The 18,783-nt window shown below is 36.4% G+C and overlaps 1 protein-coding gene across 3 annotated transcripts; it reads right to left on the bottom strand.

The window, feature by feature from the left end:
- Positions 1-15,563: 15,563 nt before the first annotated feature.
- On the bottom strand, positions 15,564-18,783 carry LOC104109321 (GDSL esterase/lipase 5-like). Of its 3 annotated transcripts, XM_033659472.2 has the most exons (5): positions 18,145-18,783; positions 17,735-17,859; positions 16,637-16,867; positions 15,922-16,013; positions 15,564-15,845 (listed from the first exon to the last, which is right to left on the bottom strand). In XM_033659472.2, the coding sequence occupies exons 1-4, from the start codon at positions 18,431-18,433 to the stop codon at positions 15,933-15,935; spliced, it is 726 nt and encodes a 241-aa protein (XP_033515363.1). In that variant the 5' UTR covers positions 18,434-18,783; the 3' UTR covers positions 15,564-15,845; positions 15,922-15,932. The 3 variants fall into 3 exon arrangements, 2 of the variants coding, with proteins under 2 accessions (XP_033515363.1, XP_009616876.1); XR_011415087.1 differs by having other exon boundaries at positions 15,564-16,013; positions 16,361-16,867; positions 18,145-18,782; XM_009618581.4 differs by having other exon boundaries at positions 15,564-16,013; positions 18,145-18,781.

Here is an 18,783-nt window from a genome sequence, read left to right as displayed (position 1 = left end):
TAGGATACATTTAGATATAAGAGTGACTACACCTCCGTAAGCACTTTAATACATACACTTTAGCAGTCGGAACCCCACACTTATGTCAAACCATACTCCGCCTTCAAATCAATATACATTAACTCCCAATTATTTACGCACACTTACATCAAGAGTCACCACTTATCAAGGAATATATTTTTTTCATAGCAATACAACTATTTTGTTTTTTTTCTTTCTTTTTCAATTCAAGTGGCTCTTACTATTTCAAAACAGTGCACCTTTCTCCTTCTTTCATTAGTTCCACTCAAAAGCCAAACCAACCACCCCACACTTTAACTTTTATAAAGTTCATAACAATTCAAGTGCTCATGAGAGGTTAAAAGGTTCAAATAGATAGTTAATTCAAACAAAGGGGTAAGGCTTATAATGTGGTTGCCAAAGAAACAGGATTACATGCTCAAAGGGTTTAACTACGATACATAATAATTAGGCGGGTAAAATATATATATCTGGCTCAACAAAGAAACGCCTATATCACTTCCAAGACTGAACAAAACTACTATTTCATTTTGCAAACACACGGGGCAAGTTTTAGACATCAAATGCAATGCATATAATACAACAAACCTCACACACACATGGCACATGACTCACTCAAGATTGGATCATCAAAACACTCTAGTCAAAGCACTTAAGCCAAGTTAAGAACATACAATTTAAGGCACATATACAAGTTTTAACAACTGAGCCTAAGCGTCACACTACAACACTCACTATTCTCAAGGCATAATGAAGTTGAAAGACCCTGTTTTCATTTCAGCCCATCGACCACGGGTTCCTACTTCTAAAAAACAATAAAACTAACTACATCCGGTTCAAATGAAACCCTTAGAAAAGAACCGCGGCCCAAAACAAACCAAGGGGGAATTGATACACTACCAACAAAAGAAAATCTTTTTATCTTTTTAAAAAAAAAATTCAACTAACCAAAGAAACTAACACTAATCTACATCACTATATATATATAACATAAATACAAGATATCCCCCACCCCACAACTTAAATGGCGGCATGTCCCCATGTCACACAAAGAAGAAAAAAAAATTATAAGGTAAAGGAAACTTCCTTGATAGAGTCAGTCCTGGTCGGAGACAGTGCCGGGGTCGAGATAGCAAGCCCTGCCAATTGCACACAGCCATGCTTTGACCCTCCTCTCAGATTTTGCATTTTGGGTAGCAAGGGCATCCACTATAGCTCCCAAGTCCGTGACAGAAGTACGCAACCCTGCCATTTTCTGCTCTAAGGCCGTCATTCTCATGTCCCATATGACAACTGATGTTCCCTCAACAACCTGCTCGTGCATGGGCGTAGCAGCCACAACCTCAGCTTGCCCTTTATTACCCTCATTTGGGGCATCAGACTCATCGCTATTTGCCTCAACGAGTGCAATATGATCCTTCCTAATTACCACTTTATCAGCCCGGAACTTCTGTTCTTTTTTTACTTTCCCATCCAAGTTCTTGCTTTCCGGTACACGTGCCGCACGGCATAATCTAGTGATTAAGGAAGGAAAGAAGAACCCATACCTTTGCACCGGACAATGAATGAACATTTCGTCGTGAATAACCTTAGCCACATCAAAATTATGGCCATTGATAAAACACCAGATCAGTGCAGCTCGGGGACCATTCTCCTCAGTGGTATTAGAAGAAGGTAGCAGGCGGCTATTGATGACATAGAGCCAACACTTCCCTTCAAAGGTAAGCGATGCCGAATAAAACTTCCGCCCCTGCTTAATCCACACTACTTCCTTGTTGGGCACACATATTGTTCTAAAGAACAAATTCCACGAGGTTGGTTCTCTGCTATAGGTGTCATAATAGTCCTCCGCTTCATGATTTATCCCAAACACTGGCAACCGGTAAGCCCTCCTAATGGCCTCGATGGATGCATCCACATTCTTCTGCCGTACCGTGCAGACATGGTTCACATGTTCCGGGCAGTTCTCGTAAAACCCCGCACAATCATTAAATTGGCTTCATCAGGTTCTTCAAAGAATATACCATGCCTTCGCCGAACCAATTCACGATACATATCGGGACATTTTGGAGGGACCCCATATCAATTTCCCTCTCTAGTATGGGTTTCTTGGGAGCCTTATGACCAAAACGTACCTTGGCCATGCTTGATACAAACATGGTACTATCATACTGGGGCGCATTGGCCGAGGCTCGCGACCGGGAGGAGCTTGTGTGACCATTGGAGGATGCACTTGTGGTTCTTCGTTTCTTGGATGGCGGCATACTACCTGAAACAAGAGTGGTTACTCAGACTTCACCAGCACACCTGGTCGCAAAATTCTATTCTCGAACTCATTGTGGCATTTATACAAATACCTGATGCGCAAGTTTACCCGAACTCCCAAACACCATTTTTTATACCCAAAATTCAACCACAGATATACCAAAGTTGAATCTAACCCAATATGGTGAAATTTCACTATTACCTCAACATACAAACAAGTATACTAAAAAAAATAAAGAAATCTACTACAATACAAGAAAAGAAAAACAGAGAAACTAAAATAAACTAAGACGGGAACAAAAACATTGGCACTTACCTGAGGGCACTTGTGAGGATTTGGGTTGGGAAGTTATAGAAGATGAGAGATGAGGGGAAGAGGGTAGGGTTTGATTTATAAATTGGGGGAAGGGGTAAGGGTTTGTGCGTTTGTTTTCTTATGTTTAGAGAGGGGGTAGTTTAGATTAGAAGAGGAGAATGGGAGGGGCAGTTATTTTTAAAGGAAAAACAAAGAAAAATAAAATAAAATAAAAATAATAACTAATTCAAAACCCTACAAATGGTGCCCAGTGCGTGGTCGGTGCACGGCCGCGCATGTGTGGCAGTGAGGGTATAAAAATGTGCGACCATATGCATGGTCAGTGCGCGGCCGTGCATGTGTGGCAGTGAGAGTCTGAAAATGCACGGCCATATGCGCGGTCGGTGCGCGGCCGCGCACGTTTGAAATATATATATATATATATATATATATATATATATATATATATATATATATTTTTTTTTTTTTCTTTCTTTCTAATATTGGGTTGCCTCCCAAGTAGCGCTTGATTTAACGTCGCGGCACGATGAATTATAACAAACCCATAGGTTGCCTCCCAAGCGCATGATTTAACGTCGCGGCACGACTCGGGTTATCCTTTATCAAGGATCTTTCAAATACAAGGTCGAGATCATTTTATCTTCCTCAACCATGCCCTGATAATGTTTTAGCCTTTGCCCATTAACTTTGAACTTGCGGGATCCATCTTCCAATGTAATCTTGACGGCTCCAGTTGAATGCACCTCTACCACATGAAATGGTCTGACCATCTTGACTTTAACTTGCTCGGAAACAACCTCATTCTTGAATTGTACAGCAATACCATATCTCCAGGTTTAAAGTTCCGCTCAAGAATATTTTTGTCATGCATCATTTTCATTCTCTCCTTATATAGTCTTGCGCTCTCAAAAGTATGGTAGAGAAACTCATCAAGCTCGTGCAACTCTGTGACTCTTCTTGTACCCGCCTCTTCTATGTCGAGATTCAACTGCCTCAATGCCCACTAGGCTCTATGCTCCAACTCCACTGGTAAGTGACATGCCTTCTCAAATACCAATTTATACGGCGACATGCCAATCTGCATTTTGAAAGCGGTACAATAGGCCCTGAGTGCATCATCTAACTTTCTCACCCAATCCGTTCTTGTAGCATTCACGGTCTTTGTCAAAATGCTCTTTATCTCTCTGTTCGAAACTTCCACTTACCCACTCGTTTATGGGTGATATGGGGTGGCAACCTTGTGGCGTACACCATATTTTTCTAACAACTTTGCGAAGGCTCGATTGCAGAAATGAGTGCCTCCATCACTGATTATTGCCCATGGAGTGCCAAATCGGGCGAAGATGTTCTTTCTCAAAAAACCAATGACCCCCTTTGCATCATTTGTAGGGAGAGTTGCAACATCTACCAATTTTGAGACGTAGTCCACAACTATGAGTATATACTTGTTGCTATATGAGCTGACAAAAGGCCCCATGAAATCGATTCCCCATACATCAAACACTTCTACCTCGTGAATTGGGTTCATGTGCATCTCATGTCGGCCGGAAACATTCCCGGTTCGTTGGCATTCATCACAACCCTTTACTCAGAAGTGTGCATCTTTGAACAATGTCAGCCAGTAAAAGCCCGAATCCAACACTTTCGCAGCTGTCCTTACTCCCCCGAAATGGCCGCTATATGGGGATGCGTGACAAGCCTGCAAAATAGAAGATTGGTCTATCTCGGAGATACATCTCCGGATCATATTATCAACACAAATCCTGAACAGATAGGGCTCATCCCAATAATACATGCGACAGTCACGAAAGAGCTTTTTGTTTTGGACAAAGGAAAGGTTATAGGGGACAATACCACTTGCCAGGTAGTTTGCAATATCTGCATACCATGGCGCTACCTCCAGTCTCATAGCCAACATTTGTTCATCCAGGAAAGTCTCCATAATCTCTTCCGTCTCAACCTTCTTCTCTACTCCTTCCAGCCTAGACAAGTGATCAGCCACTTGGTTTTCTGTTCCCTTTAGGTCACGGATTTCCAAGTCAAATTCTTGCAGCAGTAGCACCCATCGAATTAGGTGCGGCTTTGATTCCTTCTTCTCAATTAGGTACCTAAGTGCCTATCAGGTATGACCTGAACTTGTCAAATGCGAACACCATTGCTAGCATCTCCTTCTCAGTCACTGTGTAATTTAGTTGGGCATCACTCAAAGTTCTATTTGCGTAGTATATTGGATGCATGACTTTATCTTTTCGCTGCCCAAGGACTGCTCCCACCGCATAGTCGCTTGAATCACACATCAGCTCAAATGGCTGCTCCCAGTCGGGTGCAACTATGATAGGTGCTGACACTAGCCTCTTCTTCAATTCCTCAAAAGCTACCATGCAATCTTCAGAAAATACAAAAGGGTGATCTTTTTCAAGAAATTTACACAAATGGTTAGCAATTTTGGAAAAATCTTTTATAAACCGCCTGTAGAAACCGGCGTGGCTAAGGAAACTTCTTATTGCCTTGACGGAAGTGGGTGGTGGCAACTTTTCTATTACATCAACCTTTGCGCGATCTACTTCAATGCCCTTGCTTGACACTAGGTGCCCCAAGACTATATCTTCCTGTACCATGAAATGGTATTTTTCCCAGTTTAATACTAGATTAGTCCCCATACATCTTTTCAATACTCTTTTCAAGTTCATAAGGCAGTCATTGAATGAGTTCCCGACCACTGAGAAGTCATCCATAAAAACCACCATTATTTCCTCTACCATATCTGTCAAGATAGCCATCATGCACCTCTGGAATGTGGCGGGTGTGTTGCATAGACCAAACGACATTCTCCGAAAGGCATAGATGCCATATGGACAGGTGAATGACATTTTCTCTCTATCATCCAGGGCAATAGAGATCTGATTATACCCCAAGTATCTATCCAAAAAATAAAAGTGAGACCTCCCTGCCAATCTATCTAGCATGTGATCAATGAATAGCAGTGGGAAATAGTCTTTCCGGGTGGCCTTGTTCAACCTTCTGTAATCCATACATATTCGCCATCCCGTGACTGTTCTTGTTGAGATCAACTCGTTGTTCGCATTTTGCATTACAGTCATTCCACCCTTCTTTGGCACACACTGAACTGGGCTGACCTAGTTACTGTTAGAGATGGGGAAGATGATTCCCGCATCTAACCACTTGATCACTTCTTTCTTCACCACTTCTTTCATGTTGAGGTTCAGCCTTCTTTGATGTTCTCTAGAAGGTTTGTGCCCATCTTCCAGTAGAATCTTATGCATACAAAATGCCGGGGTTGATACCATTAATATCTGCAATGGTCCAACCAATTGCAGCCTTGCATTCCATTAACACCTGCAAAAGTTGTTCTGCCTGCACATCTAACAAACTAGATGAGATAATAACATGTAAAGTTGAGTTAGGTCCCAACTTTTAAGGTGAATGCCGTTATTGTATTAATGAATACATGGCGCAAATACATGTGAATACATGCGCGTACAACTGGATTGCCCTGATTTTAGACGCTTTTTACTCCTGTATTTATGAATACAGCAACGCGAATACATGTGAATACATGCGCGTACAACTGAACTGCCCTGATTTTAGGAGTTTTTGCTGCTGTATTCATGAATACATGGCGCGAATACATGTGAATACATGCGCGTACAACTGGACTGCCCTGATTTTTAGGCGCCTTTTGCTGCTGTATTCATGAATACAGTAGCGCGAATACAACGAATACACTACCGTAACAACTGAATAGTAGTTATATGAAGTAATTATGTATATGGTAGATATATGAAGTTAATAGCCACTAAACAATAGTGGTTTCTGAAAATTCCTCAAAAAAATTTAGATTGATAAAAACTCTTCTATCCAATTTTGCAACAAATTACAGCCAAAAGTAAAATAACAAGAAAAAGAAAAAGAAAAAATAAGGTCTTAGAGAGGGATATTATATAGGGCTCGTTTGGTACGAGGATAAGAGATAATTAATTCCGAAATTAAATTTGAGATGAGTTTATTTTATATTTGATTGGGATAAAATCATGATATAACTAATTCCGTGAGATAATTAATTTTGAAGTAATTAATCCTGTAATAACTTATTTTCCGACCAAACAACCATATAAGGTGAAAATAGTGATGGCGACCTGGCCGTGGATGACGTGGAAAATGTGTGATTGGGAGGGATAGGTTTGAGCCGACAAAGGATTAGCACGTGCTTGAAAACAGGTTGGTTAATCGGGACAAGCAATTATTGGCATAGAAAATGCCAGAAAGTGGTAGCGGCGGGTCTCAGTGGGTCCGCCCAATTGCCCGAATGACCCAGTTGACTCTTCTCAGTAAAGGAGATGATTTTGGTTATTTATTCGATTTGATGTTTGCTAAAGTTATATTCAATCCGTTTTAATTTATATGAACTTATTTAACTGATCACAGAGTTTAAGAAAAAAGAGAAGATCTTTGAACTTGTGGTGTAAAATGAGACACATATATTTTGTGTGGCTATAAATCAATGCATAAAGATAAATTGTTTCCAAATAAAGAAAGATGTTATTTTTTTTGGCACAGACTAAAAAGGAAATAGGTTCACATAAATTAAAACGGAGAGAGTATAATTTTAGTTTATCAATTAAAAAGAAAAAAAGGATATATATATCAAGTGATTAAAAAATATGTGTATAAATATGTACATAATATATATTTTAGTATTTATTAATTTAGTATAAATATCAAGCGCATGTTAATTTTAACCCAACTCATACGTACATAATAATTAAGAAAAAGGACTAATTTAAAGGCTTTATACACTACTGTTAATGAAGAAAATACATAGAATTCAATTTTCCTTTTGACATGCATGTAATATAAATTCAAAACACTGCCTTCTAATCTTTCCGTATGGATCTTTTAAGGTCAGTTGCATGAAAGTTAAACCTTTCAGATTTGCTTATTAACTGGAGTACATAAAATTGCACTTTTCCTCCAAAAATAACTTTTGATGATAGTACAAAAAGAACTGATCCCCAAAAGATTAGGTATCATATTGACCAATGTAAAAAGAAACAAAAGAAAAAGCAAGAACTAAGGAGAACAAAACTTAGAGCCAGTTTGGACATAAGAAATTTTTCAATTTTTGCCGAATTTTTTTTTACTTTTTTTGAAAATCAACGTTTGGTCATAAAATTTTTAAATTTTCACTTAAAGATGCATTTTGAAATTTTTTAAAAATTTGAAAACTCCAAAAAGTTATTTTTCAAAATTTTCACTCAGATCACTCACAAAACTTCAAAAACAACCTAAAATTATATTCATATCAACACAACTCTAATTTTCAAATATCATTTTCACTTGAAATTTTTTTTCATTTTTTTTGGAATTTTGCAATTCTTATGTCCAAACGCCCACTTAGAGCCCGTTTGGACATAAGAATTTTTCACTTTGTTTTTGATTTTTTTTTTACTTTTTTTTTCGAAATGAGTGTTTGGCCATAAAATTTCCAATTTTCACTTGAAGATGAATTTTGAAATTTTTCAAAAATTTGAAAAACTTCAAAAATTATTTTTTCAATATTTTCACTCAGATCACTCACAAAAATTTAAAAACAATCCAAAATTATATTTATGTCCAAACACAACTCCAATTTTCAAATACCATTTCACTTAAAAATAAATTTACTTTTCTGAAATTTTACGATTCTTATGTGCAAACGCCCGCTTAACCTTTCTGCCACTACTTTCATGTTTTCCCTTTGTACAAACAAACAAGGATTTAGTTTACATACACTAATAGTATAAAAGATTTACACAATTAGTAAATTAGATATAGTAAGAGGCTATTTATTATCGTTTATGAGTTGCAAATTCATCTTTGCTGTAAGAAGTTACTTGGGATCATCTTTTAACTTAATACTATAATTCTTTACGATATACTCCATCCGTTTATTTTTAGTTGTCCATTTTGGATTTTTCACGTTCTTTAAGAAATAATAAATAAAGTATATAATTTACCATAATATCCATATTAATTGGTGTTTAATCTTAAAAGATTTGAAAAATAATTTAGAATGATTAATTAATGCTAAGGGCAAAATAAGAAAAATAAATTATTTTTCTCCTGATATGCGAAAAGTGACAAGCAAAAATAAAAATTTATTTTTAGAATACTTGACAACTAAAAGTGAACGGAGAGAGTAAATAATAGTTAAACTCATTGGGGGGAAATGGGGAAAGATTTAGAGAAAGAAACTTTTTATTGTTTTAACTCTAAGATACATACAATAGTTAGAAAGATATTTAATTATAGAAGGAAAGAGAAAAATAGAATTTGTTGCCATATGAAATTTTCTCTCTCCACTAGAGACCCCCAACAAAAAAAAAAAGGAGGAAGCTTGTTCCGACTATACACATTTCAAAGTTCACTCGAATATACTGAATCTTAACCACTTCAATTACTCTCTTCGTTTTAATTTTTAATTTAGATGAGATAGTTTGACTCGGCACAAAGTTTAAAAAATGAATTTTTTTTTTGAAACTTGTGGTCGCTTAAGGGGTAAAAACTTTGTGGGGCCATGACTTTTGTGTAGTTATAAAAGCTTTCCCTTAAGGGTAAAATAGATAAAATAAAGAATTTAAAGTTGAATTATTTTCAAATTTAAAAATATGTCATTTATTTTAAAATAGATGAAAAAAAAAATTAACTCATCTAATTTGAAACGGAGGAACAATAACTAACCAATAATTTAGTGCTCCTATTAATTTCTATCCGATAATACAGAAACGATAAATTAAGAATGCTGCTATTTCTTCTTTCTTCTTTTATTTATATCTTCGGCGATTGAGACAAAACTGTGGAGTACGACCTTGTCTGTTTCATTCATTGTTACTGTGCAACACGCAGGTGGGGTTGAGAATTAATTGAGCACATAAAAATGAAAATGCAAATGTTAGCATCAGGAATGCAACCTTTTGGAATTTAGCATCAGTTATAACTCATACCGTGCTCAATTTCTGGGTTAAGGTTGTCACCATCCTCTTCGTGTCGGGCCTATTTCATAAACTGACCCCATCCTGCTGAAAGGCGTATTCAGGATTTTTAAGGATTTTTAAAGTATGGATGTACTATGAGCACAAGAGACATGAGATTTCGAGAGTGTCTAAGAAATATATTTTTGGTTTAGATATTTTAAAGGTCAAAACGAAGACTAAACAAAAAGAGAAAGGAAAAAAAAAACATATAACCAATATAAAAGGGGAAAAAAGAAACAAAAAGTGTATTTGATTAGAAAAAGAGGCAGAACATGGGAATTTAACCTTATTTATTAATTAAAATATAATTTAAAAGAAGAAAGAGTACGAGATCGAACACCTAATTAAAAGGTAGAAGGTGCACCTTCTTACCAATGCACTAAAGTGTTCACTTGAGTTTGAGTTCACCCATGTTAATTTAAGTATTTGAGCTAAAATTTACTAGTGCTATACATGATTTCCAGGGAGGAGGATGGGTTCACGTTATTGGGAAAAATAATAATCTCACCCAGGAATAATATCCACGACAAATAATAATAACACAAGAGAGTAACAACGATACCAATTCTTTTAATGGGTAAAATATAATACCCGAGCGGAGCAATATAACCACTATAATATTACAACTTAGTAGTGTCAAGAGACTACTACAATCTTGAAAGAAATAACACTCTTTATTTAAAACACTTCACTACAATATTACTCACACTCACTATTTATCTCACAGATTACAATCTGTGGATTACTCTCTCTAACTTCTATTGTTTCTCTCTTATTTTGGTGTGATTGAAATGAATAATGGAGGCCTCTATTTATAGTAAGAGATGCCATTCAACTACTATAAAGAAGATGTCTTGTTGTTGATTTAGTCCTATAATTTTTCAACAAAGTTAGGCACCTCCCATTTTTTTCAACAAAGTTGTCAACAAAGTTAGGCACCTCTCATTTTCTTCAACAAAGTTGTCAACAAAGTTAGGCACCTCCCATTTTCTTCTTTGTTTTTCTTTAATATGAGCCCCACAAATCTCTCCCTTAATTTTGATTTTTCTTTTTCATTCTAAGACTTGATCTCAATCTCTAAAAATTCTCAAACTTAAGAGGTTTTGTAAAGATATTTGCAGCCCGATCATGAGACTTCACATATTTGAGTTTGACTTCCTTCTTGGCAATGCACTCTCTGATGAAGTGATATCTTGTATATATATGCTTGCTTCGATCATGACACACCGGATTCTTGTCGAATGCCTGTGCAGATTTGTTATCAATACAAATCTCTATAGCTTCAATTTGTGGCAAACTGAGCTCCTTCAATAATCTTCTTAGCCAAATAGCATGACAGGTACATGATGTTGCTGCTATATATTCGGCTTCACAAGTCGAGAGAGTAACTATGGGTTGTTTCTTTGAACTCCAAGAAATAACAGAATCACCCAAGAAAAACTTAAGCCAGTTGTGCTTTTTCTATCATCAATATCTCCCGCATAATTACTATCACAAAATCCCATAAGGTTGAAATCATTAGAAGAAGAATAAAATAACTCAAAGTCGATCGTACCTTTTAGGTAACGAAGAATTCATCTAGTGACTTTCAAATGGGTGGAGGTAGGAGCTTCCATGAAACGGCTTACTACTCCAACTACAAAGAGTATATCTGGCCTGGTACAAGTCAAGTACCTCAAACTTCTTACAAGACTTTTGAAAAATGTGGGATTCACATTTTCTCTTTCATCAAACTTGGATAATTTTGTCCCACTCTCAATCGGTGTGTTCACGGGGTTACAATCGAGCATGTTGAACTTCTTCAAGATCTCCTTTGTATAGCTTTCTTGAGAGATGAAAATTTTATCCTCCATCTACTTCACTTCTAGGCCCAAGTAGTATGACATGAGCCTACATCTTTCATCTCGAACTCACGAGACATATCTTTCTTAAAAGCTTCAAACAAACTTGGGTTATTACCCGTGAAAATAAAATCATCAACATAAAGACAAACAAGTAAGATATCTCCATTAGTATGAACTTTAAGGTAAAGAGCATATTCATGGAGACAACGAGTAAACCCATTATTTTGAAAATACTTGTCGATGCAACTATTCCATGCTCGCGGGGCTTGCTTTAATCCATATAAAGCTTTTTTCAACCGCAACACTTTATCTTCATGATTTTTTTACCACAAAGCCCAATGGTTGTTCAACATAGACTTCTTCTTCAAGATATCCATTCAAAAAAGCCGACTTGATATCTAGTTAATGGATCTTCCACTTTATTTGCGCCGCCAAAGAGATAAGCAAACGAATCATCTCCATGCGGGCAACATGTGCATAGACTTCTTTATATTCAATGCCTTGCCTTTGCTTGTAGCCTTTAGTTACAAGTCGTGCCTTGTATCTCTCCACATCTCCATCAACATTTTTCTTTGCTTTGTATACCCATTTAACTCCAATTGCTCGATGACCCTTGGGAAGTGTTGTTCTTCTCTATTGACTCGATCTCCTCCTGCATGGTTTGTCTCCACCTTTTGTCTTCAATAGCTTCATCAAAGTTCATTGGTTCACTATCAGCAAAGAAAATATAAAAAATCAAAATTAGTAACTTCCTATGTGTTCTCATAGAGTTCTTGAATACTCCTTGTCCTTTGCGGTTGTTCATTTGAACTTTCTTGAGAAGAGGGAGATGTAACATTTATTGGAGAAGGAGGTGGAGTTGTATCCTACACAGGTTCCATGGTCTCTGGTTTTTCTTCATTACCAAAGTATGAAAGAGAATCATATGAAGTTTCTTCTTGAGCTTCCCAGTTCCATGCTAATTCTTCATCAAATTCAACATCGTGACTTACCACCATCTTGCCGCTATTTGGGTTGTATAGCTTGTAGCCTTTTGAACTCGTATCATAGCCAACAAACACATACTTGATACTTCGATCGTCAAGCTTCGCCCTCCCTTGATGTGGCACATGAGCATAGGCTATGCTCCCAAAGATTCTCAAGTGCTTGACACTTGACTTTATTCCACTCCATGCTTCTTGAGGGGTTTGATCTCTAATATTCTTTGTTGGAGACCTGTTATTCAAATAAACTGCACAAGATACAGCTTCTGCCCAAAATTCCTTAGACATATTTTTAGCTTTTAACATACATCTAGCCATATTAAGAATCGTTCGATTCTTTCTCTCTGCAACTCCATTTTGTTGGGGTGAATAAGGTATCGTTAGAGGGCGACGAATTCCATGAGATTTACAAAAGTCATTAAATTCTTTTGAAGTGAATTCGCCTCCTCTATCGGACCTTAAGGCTTTTATTTCATAGCCATTTTCTTTTTCTACAAGTACTTTAAAAATTTTAAAAATCGCAAAAGTTTCAGATTTTTGGTTCAAGAAATAAACCCAAGTCTTTCTACTAAAGTCATCAATGAAAAGTAGAAAGTATTTACTTTTACTAAAGGAAGGTAGATTGATTGGTCCACACATGTCAGTGTGAACAAGCTGAAGCAGTTTGGTTGATCTTGACATGGCCTCCTTTGGAAAACTCCTCCTTGCATATTTTCCAAGAAGACAAGCTTCACACAATTGATTGGGATGGCTTATTGATGGTATTCCATGCACCATGTTCTTTTCTCCCATTGATTTGAGCGCTTCAAAATTTAAGTGTCCAAATCGCATGTGCCAACACCATGATTCATCTTGCACATTAGCCTTCAAACACTTTTTATCAATTGTCTTAAGATTCAGAGAGAATAATCTATTCTTAGCCATATGCACTTTAGCAATTAGAATTCCACTTGAATCTCTAAGCCAAAGATGCATATTTTTCATGTGGATGTCATATTACTTTTCAAGAAGTTGGCCCAAACTCAAAATATTACTTTTTAATTTTGGGACATAATAAACATCTTGAATTAACTTGTGACTACCATCTTTACAGGATACCAGAATCGTACCTATCCCTTCAATTTGAATATTTGAGGTATCTCCAAAGAACACATTACCTCTCACCGTTTTATTGATCTCCACAAATTTCTCTTTGCATCCACACATATGATTGCTTGCTCCATTTTCCAAATACCACGAGCTGCAATCATCCTTGTCTTCTTCCTTGAGTGCCATCAACAACGTTGACTCAACTTCTTCTTTCTTGTCGTCAACAAGGTTAGATTTTTTTTCAACATTGCTACGACATTCCCAAGAGTAATGGCCAAATTTATGACAATTATAACACTCAATTTTTGTTTTGTCATACCTTTGTTCATTATTTGCTTGGTAGTAGCCACGTCCTCTTCCTCCTCTATGTCCACGACCACGATCTCTGAATGTCTGATGGATTTTAACTTCGTTGTTGAAGTTTTTAGCATTGCTTCTTCCTCTTCCATGACTGCCACGACCTCGTCCCCGTCCATTCCCTCGATAGCTCTTTTCACCTCCATAATCTTTGAAGGATGCCTGAATTTTAAGAAGTTTCTCCAATGGCACTTCTTGTCTCCTCTTGATCTTTTCTTCATGGGCCTGTAAAGAACCCTCCAATTACTCTACCATTATAGATTCTAAATCTTTAGACTCCTCAATAGCACACACCACAAAATCAAATTTAGGTATTAAAGTGCGAAGGTTCTTTTCTACCACACCCACATCTTTTATGTCCTCTCCATATCTTCTTAATTGATTTACAATAGCCTTTACTTTTGAACAATAATCTGAAATGCATTCGGATTCTTTCATTTTTAAAATTTCAAAATCAGCCCTTAGAGTTTGAAGTTTTACCTTCCTTACCTTGTCAACTCATTGAAGAGAGTTTTGTAAAATCTCCCAAGCTTCCTTTGAGGTGGTAGCATCTGCCACCTTCTCGAATATGGCATCATCCACACATTGATGGATGAGCGTGAGGGCTTGTTGATCCTTCTTTCTTGTCTTTGCCAAGACATCTTTTTCATTTTGAGGCAGAGCTTCCTCATTATCGGGTTTTGCATACCCTCTACTACGATTTCCCACACATCCTTAAAGCCAAGAATGGCTTTCATACGTAGACACCATTTTTCATAATTATCTTTTGTGAGACGGGGGTACTGAAAAGACAGCGTATCATTATTTGCCATGGCTCTAATACCACGTTGTTGGGAAAAATAATAATCCCGCCCAAGAATAATATCCACGACAAATAATAATAATAATACAAGAGAGTAACAACGACACCAATTCTTTTAATGGGTAAAATACAATACCCGAGCAGAGCAATATAACCACTACAATATTACAACTTAGTAGTGTCAAGAGATTACTACAATCTTGAAAGAAATAACACCCTTTATTTAAAATACTTCACTACAATATTACTCACACTCACTATTTATCTCACACTACAATCTGTGGATTACTCTCTCTAACTTCTATTGCTTCTCTCTTATTTTGGTGTTATTGAAATGAATAATTGAGGCCTCTTTTTATAGTAAGAGATGCCATTGAACTACTATAAAGAAGATGTCTTGTTGTTGATTTAGTCCTATAATTTTTCAACAAAGTTAGGCACCTCCCATTTTCTTCAACAAAGTTGTCAACAAAGTCGGGCACCTTCCATTTTCTTCTTTGTTTTTCTTTAATATGAGCCCCACACACGTGAACCCACCCTTCCCATTTGCATCCGCCCTGACAATTCCTATTTCTTAAAATTTGTATTACTGTATTTGTTTTGATGGTGAGCAGGAAAGAAGATACTACACAAATCTCCATATCCAACTTCGCTGCATGAGCAAATGTCAGAGCTAGATTCAAGATTTAAACTCTATAGGTTCAACTTTAAGGTTCATGTATACTTGTAAAGTTATGAGTCTATATCTATTATTTGTTGCAATTTTAATAAATTTTTACAAATAAATTTATACATTTACGTCGAATTACAAAGTTAAAATGAAATCTGAGACAATAATGATGGATCGGCCCCTGGAAAATAAACTAATGTAAATAAAATAACCAATGTGGCTTGGAGGAATTACTGAATAACTTGTCTTACAACTTTTTTTGCTTGAAATTGCAGCTTATGACAAGAACAAAAATTTCCTAGAATGGAGCAAATGAAGAATTTAATAGCTCTACTCATAGTCATAGAAATGAATGAATCTATATCCTGTACTCTGTTGCATCTTAACAATATAATGATGTTAGAGGCATTGAAAGAAAGTCTTGAGACTGAAAGGTCCTTTCACGGCTCCATTCCACATTTCAGCTGCCATTTGGTGGTAAATACTTTCAGTTAAATGATAGGAGTCCCAAAAGACATGCTTTTTTGGGCTTTTACAAACCTCAAACTGTTTCACTGGCCTCTTTCCTCCACAGCTATATATTCCTCTAAATCTCCCTGTGCCACAACACGCCTTTCTCCCTTCCTTGAAACCTACATGAATATGAATTAAAATTTAATAATTGTCTTGGATAAGTTCTTAATTAAACAACTTAATCAACAATTTAACTGATTAAAATAAAACTAATTTTATTAGTTGGTTGTTTAGATAAAAGTGTTGAATATGAAATTCAGAAGTACTTATAAGATGATTGAAATGACCTTAAATAGTTAGTACTACAAAAAATTTTAGGAATAACATAGAAAGTACCTCAGTCAAATCAAAAGTGTTTGTAAGCTAAAGTGTCATAAGTTGGGAACGACGAACTTACAAGTGAATTTGACTTATACACATTTTTTGTGTTAACCAAATGCATAAATAAGTTAAAAGAGGTGCATACCATATCTGGAGGGATGATTCATCCTCTGTTTCAAACTACGGTTGAAGTCATAAAGTGAGTAGGTGAATCCCTCTAATCGTTTGCGCATTCCTATCCGTTCTTGTAGATCTCATGCGTGAATATTAGTTTATGACAAAACGTTAATTGCTAATCGCGTAAAAATGATTACTTACCTGTTATTACAGGTTAAACTATATTGATAACGTAAGAAAATATTTACACTATCCATATACTATTATTAGATAATGAAGCCATGGGTGCAAGTTATTTGCTTACTTGTACCATTGAAGTCAAGTTGCCAATGACCATTTGTATGTATTGGGGAGGAGAATAGACAGATAGGACTGTGGAATTGGTCAAAAAGGGACTTAAGTAGTCCTTGGTCCCAATGCCAATCAAGTAAACAACACTTCTCAATATCTTGTCCGATTTTGAGTAGCCCAACTTGGCTCTTAACGAAGTTTTCAGCTTCTTGAAGTTGTTCAACTGTGTCTTCAAATCAATCACCTGAAGAATGAAGAATCTGAGAATACCGACATACAACAAAAAACCAAATACGACTGTAGCAGTAAGCATTCTTGGTGTGTAGGGTTCAGAGTATTATACAATTTTTCAGTTGTGTGGATGTACCGAAAGTAAGGTTGTCTAGGGTAGGGTAATACCGGCACTCATACCAGACCGTACTGATATGCATACTGGACCATACCGTCCGGTGGGTGGGTAGGGGTGAGGTATTTGGGGTGAAGGGTAAGAGTAATGGTAGCTCGAAATAGTACCCTTAGTACCGGTACCTAACAGTTTTTTTTATCTATACTACTTGTAAAAAAATGAATTATAAAAAATTATATATACCATAGTCTCAATATTGGGGACCAGTTTTTTTTCATTCCTTACTCCTACATTATTATCTTATCGTGTATATGGACAAGCTTAAAGTCTGACAGTTATCCGTTCAATAATGCATGCAACTGGCTAGTCATAATTCAATAACATACAAAACATGAAGTTTTTAGAATTATATGAGGCAAGATTACACGCAATTAGAATATTTCAATGCAATTAGCGGCAAGTTAATTATTTTCTTTTAAAGCTGAAAGGCCTTTTGCTTTTGTAGTTAGATAAAGTATTTCATTTAGACGACCTTAATGTTACCTAACTAGCTAGCTCGCTAAATTCTTTCGCGTAGTCATGAAACCTAGCATCTCTTTCCTTCCTCCTGCATTTTCTTATTATGAGCTTCACTTCTATATTCTGAGAAAGTAAATTTTTTACAAGTAGGCATAATATATAAGTCATCTAAATGATAATCATACATAATTATCTTTAAAAATAAAATTAATAAGATACTAGTTTTTATATGTTAAAAGAACGTACTGCTCCCTCGAAAGTCTCGACAAGAGATCCAGCCCCAGCCGATGCAAAGTTTGCTCCATTGCTATAATCCTGTTCATTCTGAGGCTGCAGAAAGGGTGGTGGCTCTGGAATATTTGCATGTTCAGCTGTCACAAAATGAAAAAGACACGCCGTTTTTTTTGTCAATTATATTCAAGCAACTAAATCAATAATAAAAGGAGAAACATAATATGGGGGTTAAAATAAGAAAATATTAAATAAGAATACGGATGAATCTGACTCTGATATCATGTTAAGAATTTTGAAGTTAACTCAATCCAAATAGTTAACCTGTGAGGTGAGGATAACTCAAACTCATATAAGAAAACAACAACCTATTCCGTCAATCCAATATTAAACAGACAACAGATGAATTAGGAACAATTGCCTACCAATAAAATCTGAAATCAAACGGTCGTCAGAAAATCTTCCGGTAGGGGACTTGAAGTAAGATTGTCCGTTGGGCCATAAATTGGCTTGGTCAAGAGTGAAAGTATTGATGTAATTGTTGTTTCCCACATCATAGTAGGAGTCACCAAAGATGAAGAGATCAACTCCTCTTTCTCGCCTTTTGCATTCCCTGATATGGATGTTGTGTGTTGCACCCATTCTACCCAGATATAAAACCACCATGATTATGGTACTGAAATAGCTGCTTATTGCACCCATATGATTTGCCATGGTTTTTGCAACTTCGATTTCTCCTTCACCTCAGTTTTTTTCTTTGAAAACGAAGACTTTTCCAATTTTTTTACTGAGATATATAAGCAAGCAGAGAACTAGACGTTCCAGTTTTTTCTTTGCTTATCTTGCTCAGCAAAGACAAATGAGAATGAATAGCTAAAACAAGTAGGAACTCTTTACTTATAGCTAGTTGCTAGCTACTAATTAGCTACAAGGACAAAGAACTTCGTACATTTTTTTGAGTTTCTATGATTACCTAAGCATGCCAATGTTGTTGCAGAAAATTGACCTCGTCCACCCTACATATTCTATCCACCCTCCACGCAAAAGAAAAGGAAAAAAAGAGA

This window comes from Nicotiana tomentosiformis, chromosome 3 (genome assembly GCF_000390325.3).
Source record: "Nicotiana tomentosiformis chromosome 3, ASM39032v3, whole genome shotgun sequence".
NCBI lineage: Eukaryota > Viridiplantae > Streptophyta > Magnoliopsida > Solanales > Solanaceae > Nicotiana > Nicotiana tomentosiformis.
This window is presented reverse-complemented; position numbering and strand designations above follow the sequence as displayed.

Bases quoted from the DNA above. Each gene is read 5' to 3' on its own strand.
- LOC104109321 (XM_033659472.2), bottom strand. From the start codon at position 18,433: ATGGCAAATCATATGGGTGCAATAAGCAGCTATTTCAGTACCATAATC. The intron at 17,860-18,144 runs GTAGGCAATTGT...ATTTTGTGACAG, and splicing joins TTTGATTTCAGATTTTATTG to CTGAACATGCAAATATTCCA. The intron at 16,868-17,734 runs GTACGTTCTTTT...TTCATTCTTCAG, and splicing joins TCGAGACTTTCGAGGGAGCA to GTGATTGATTTGAAGACACA.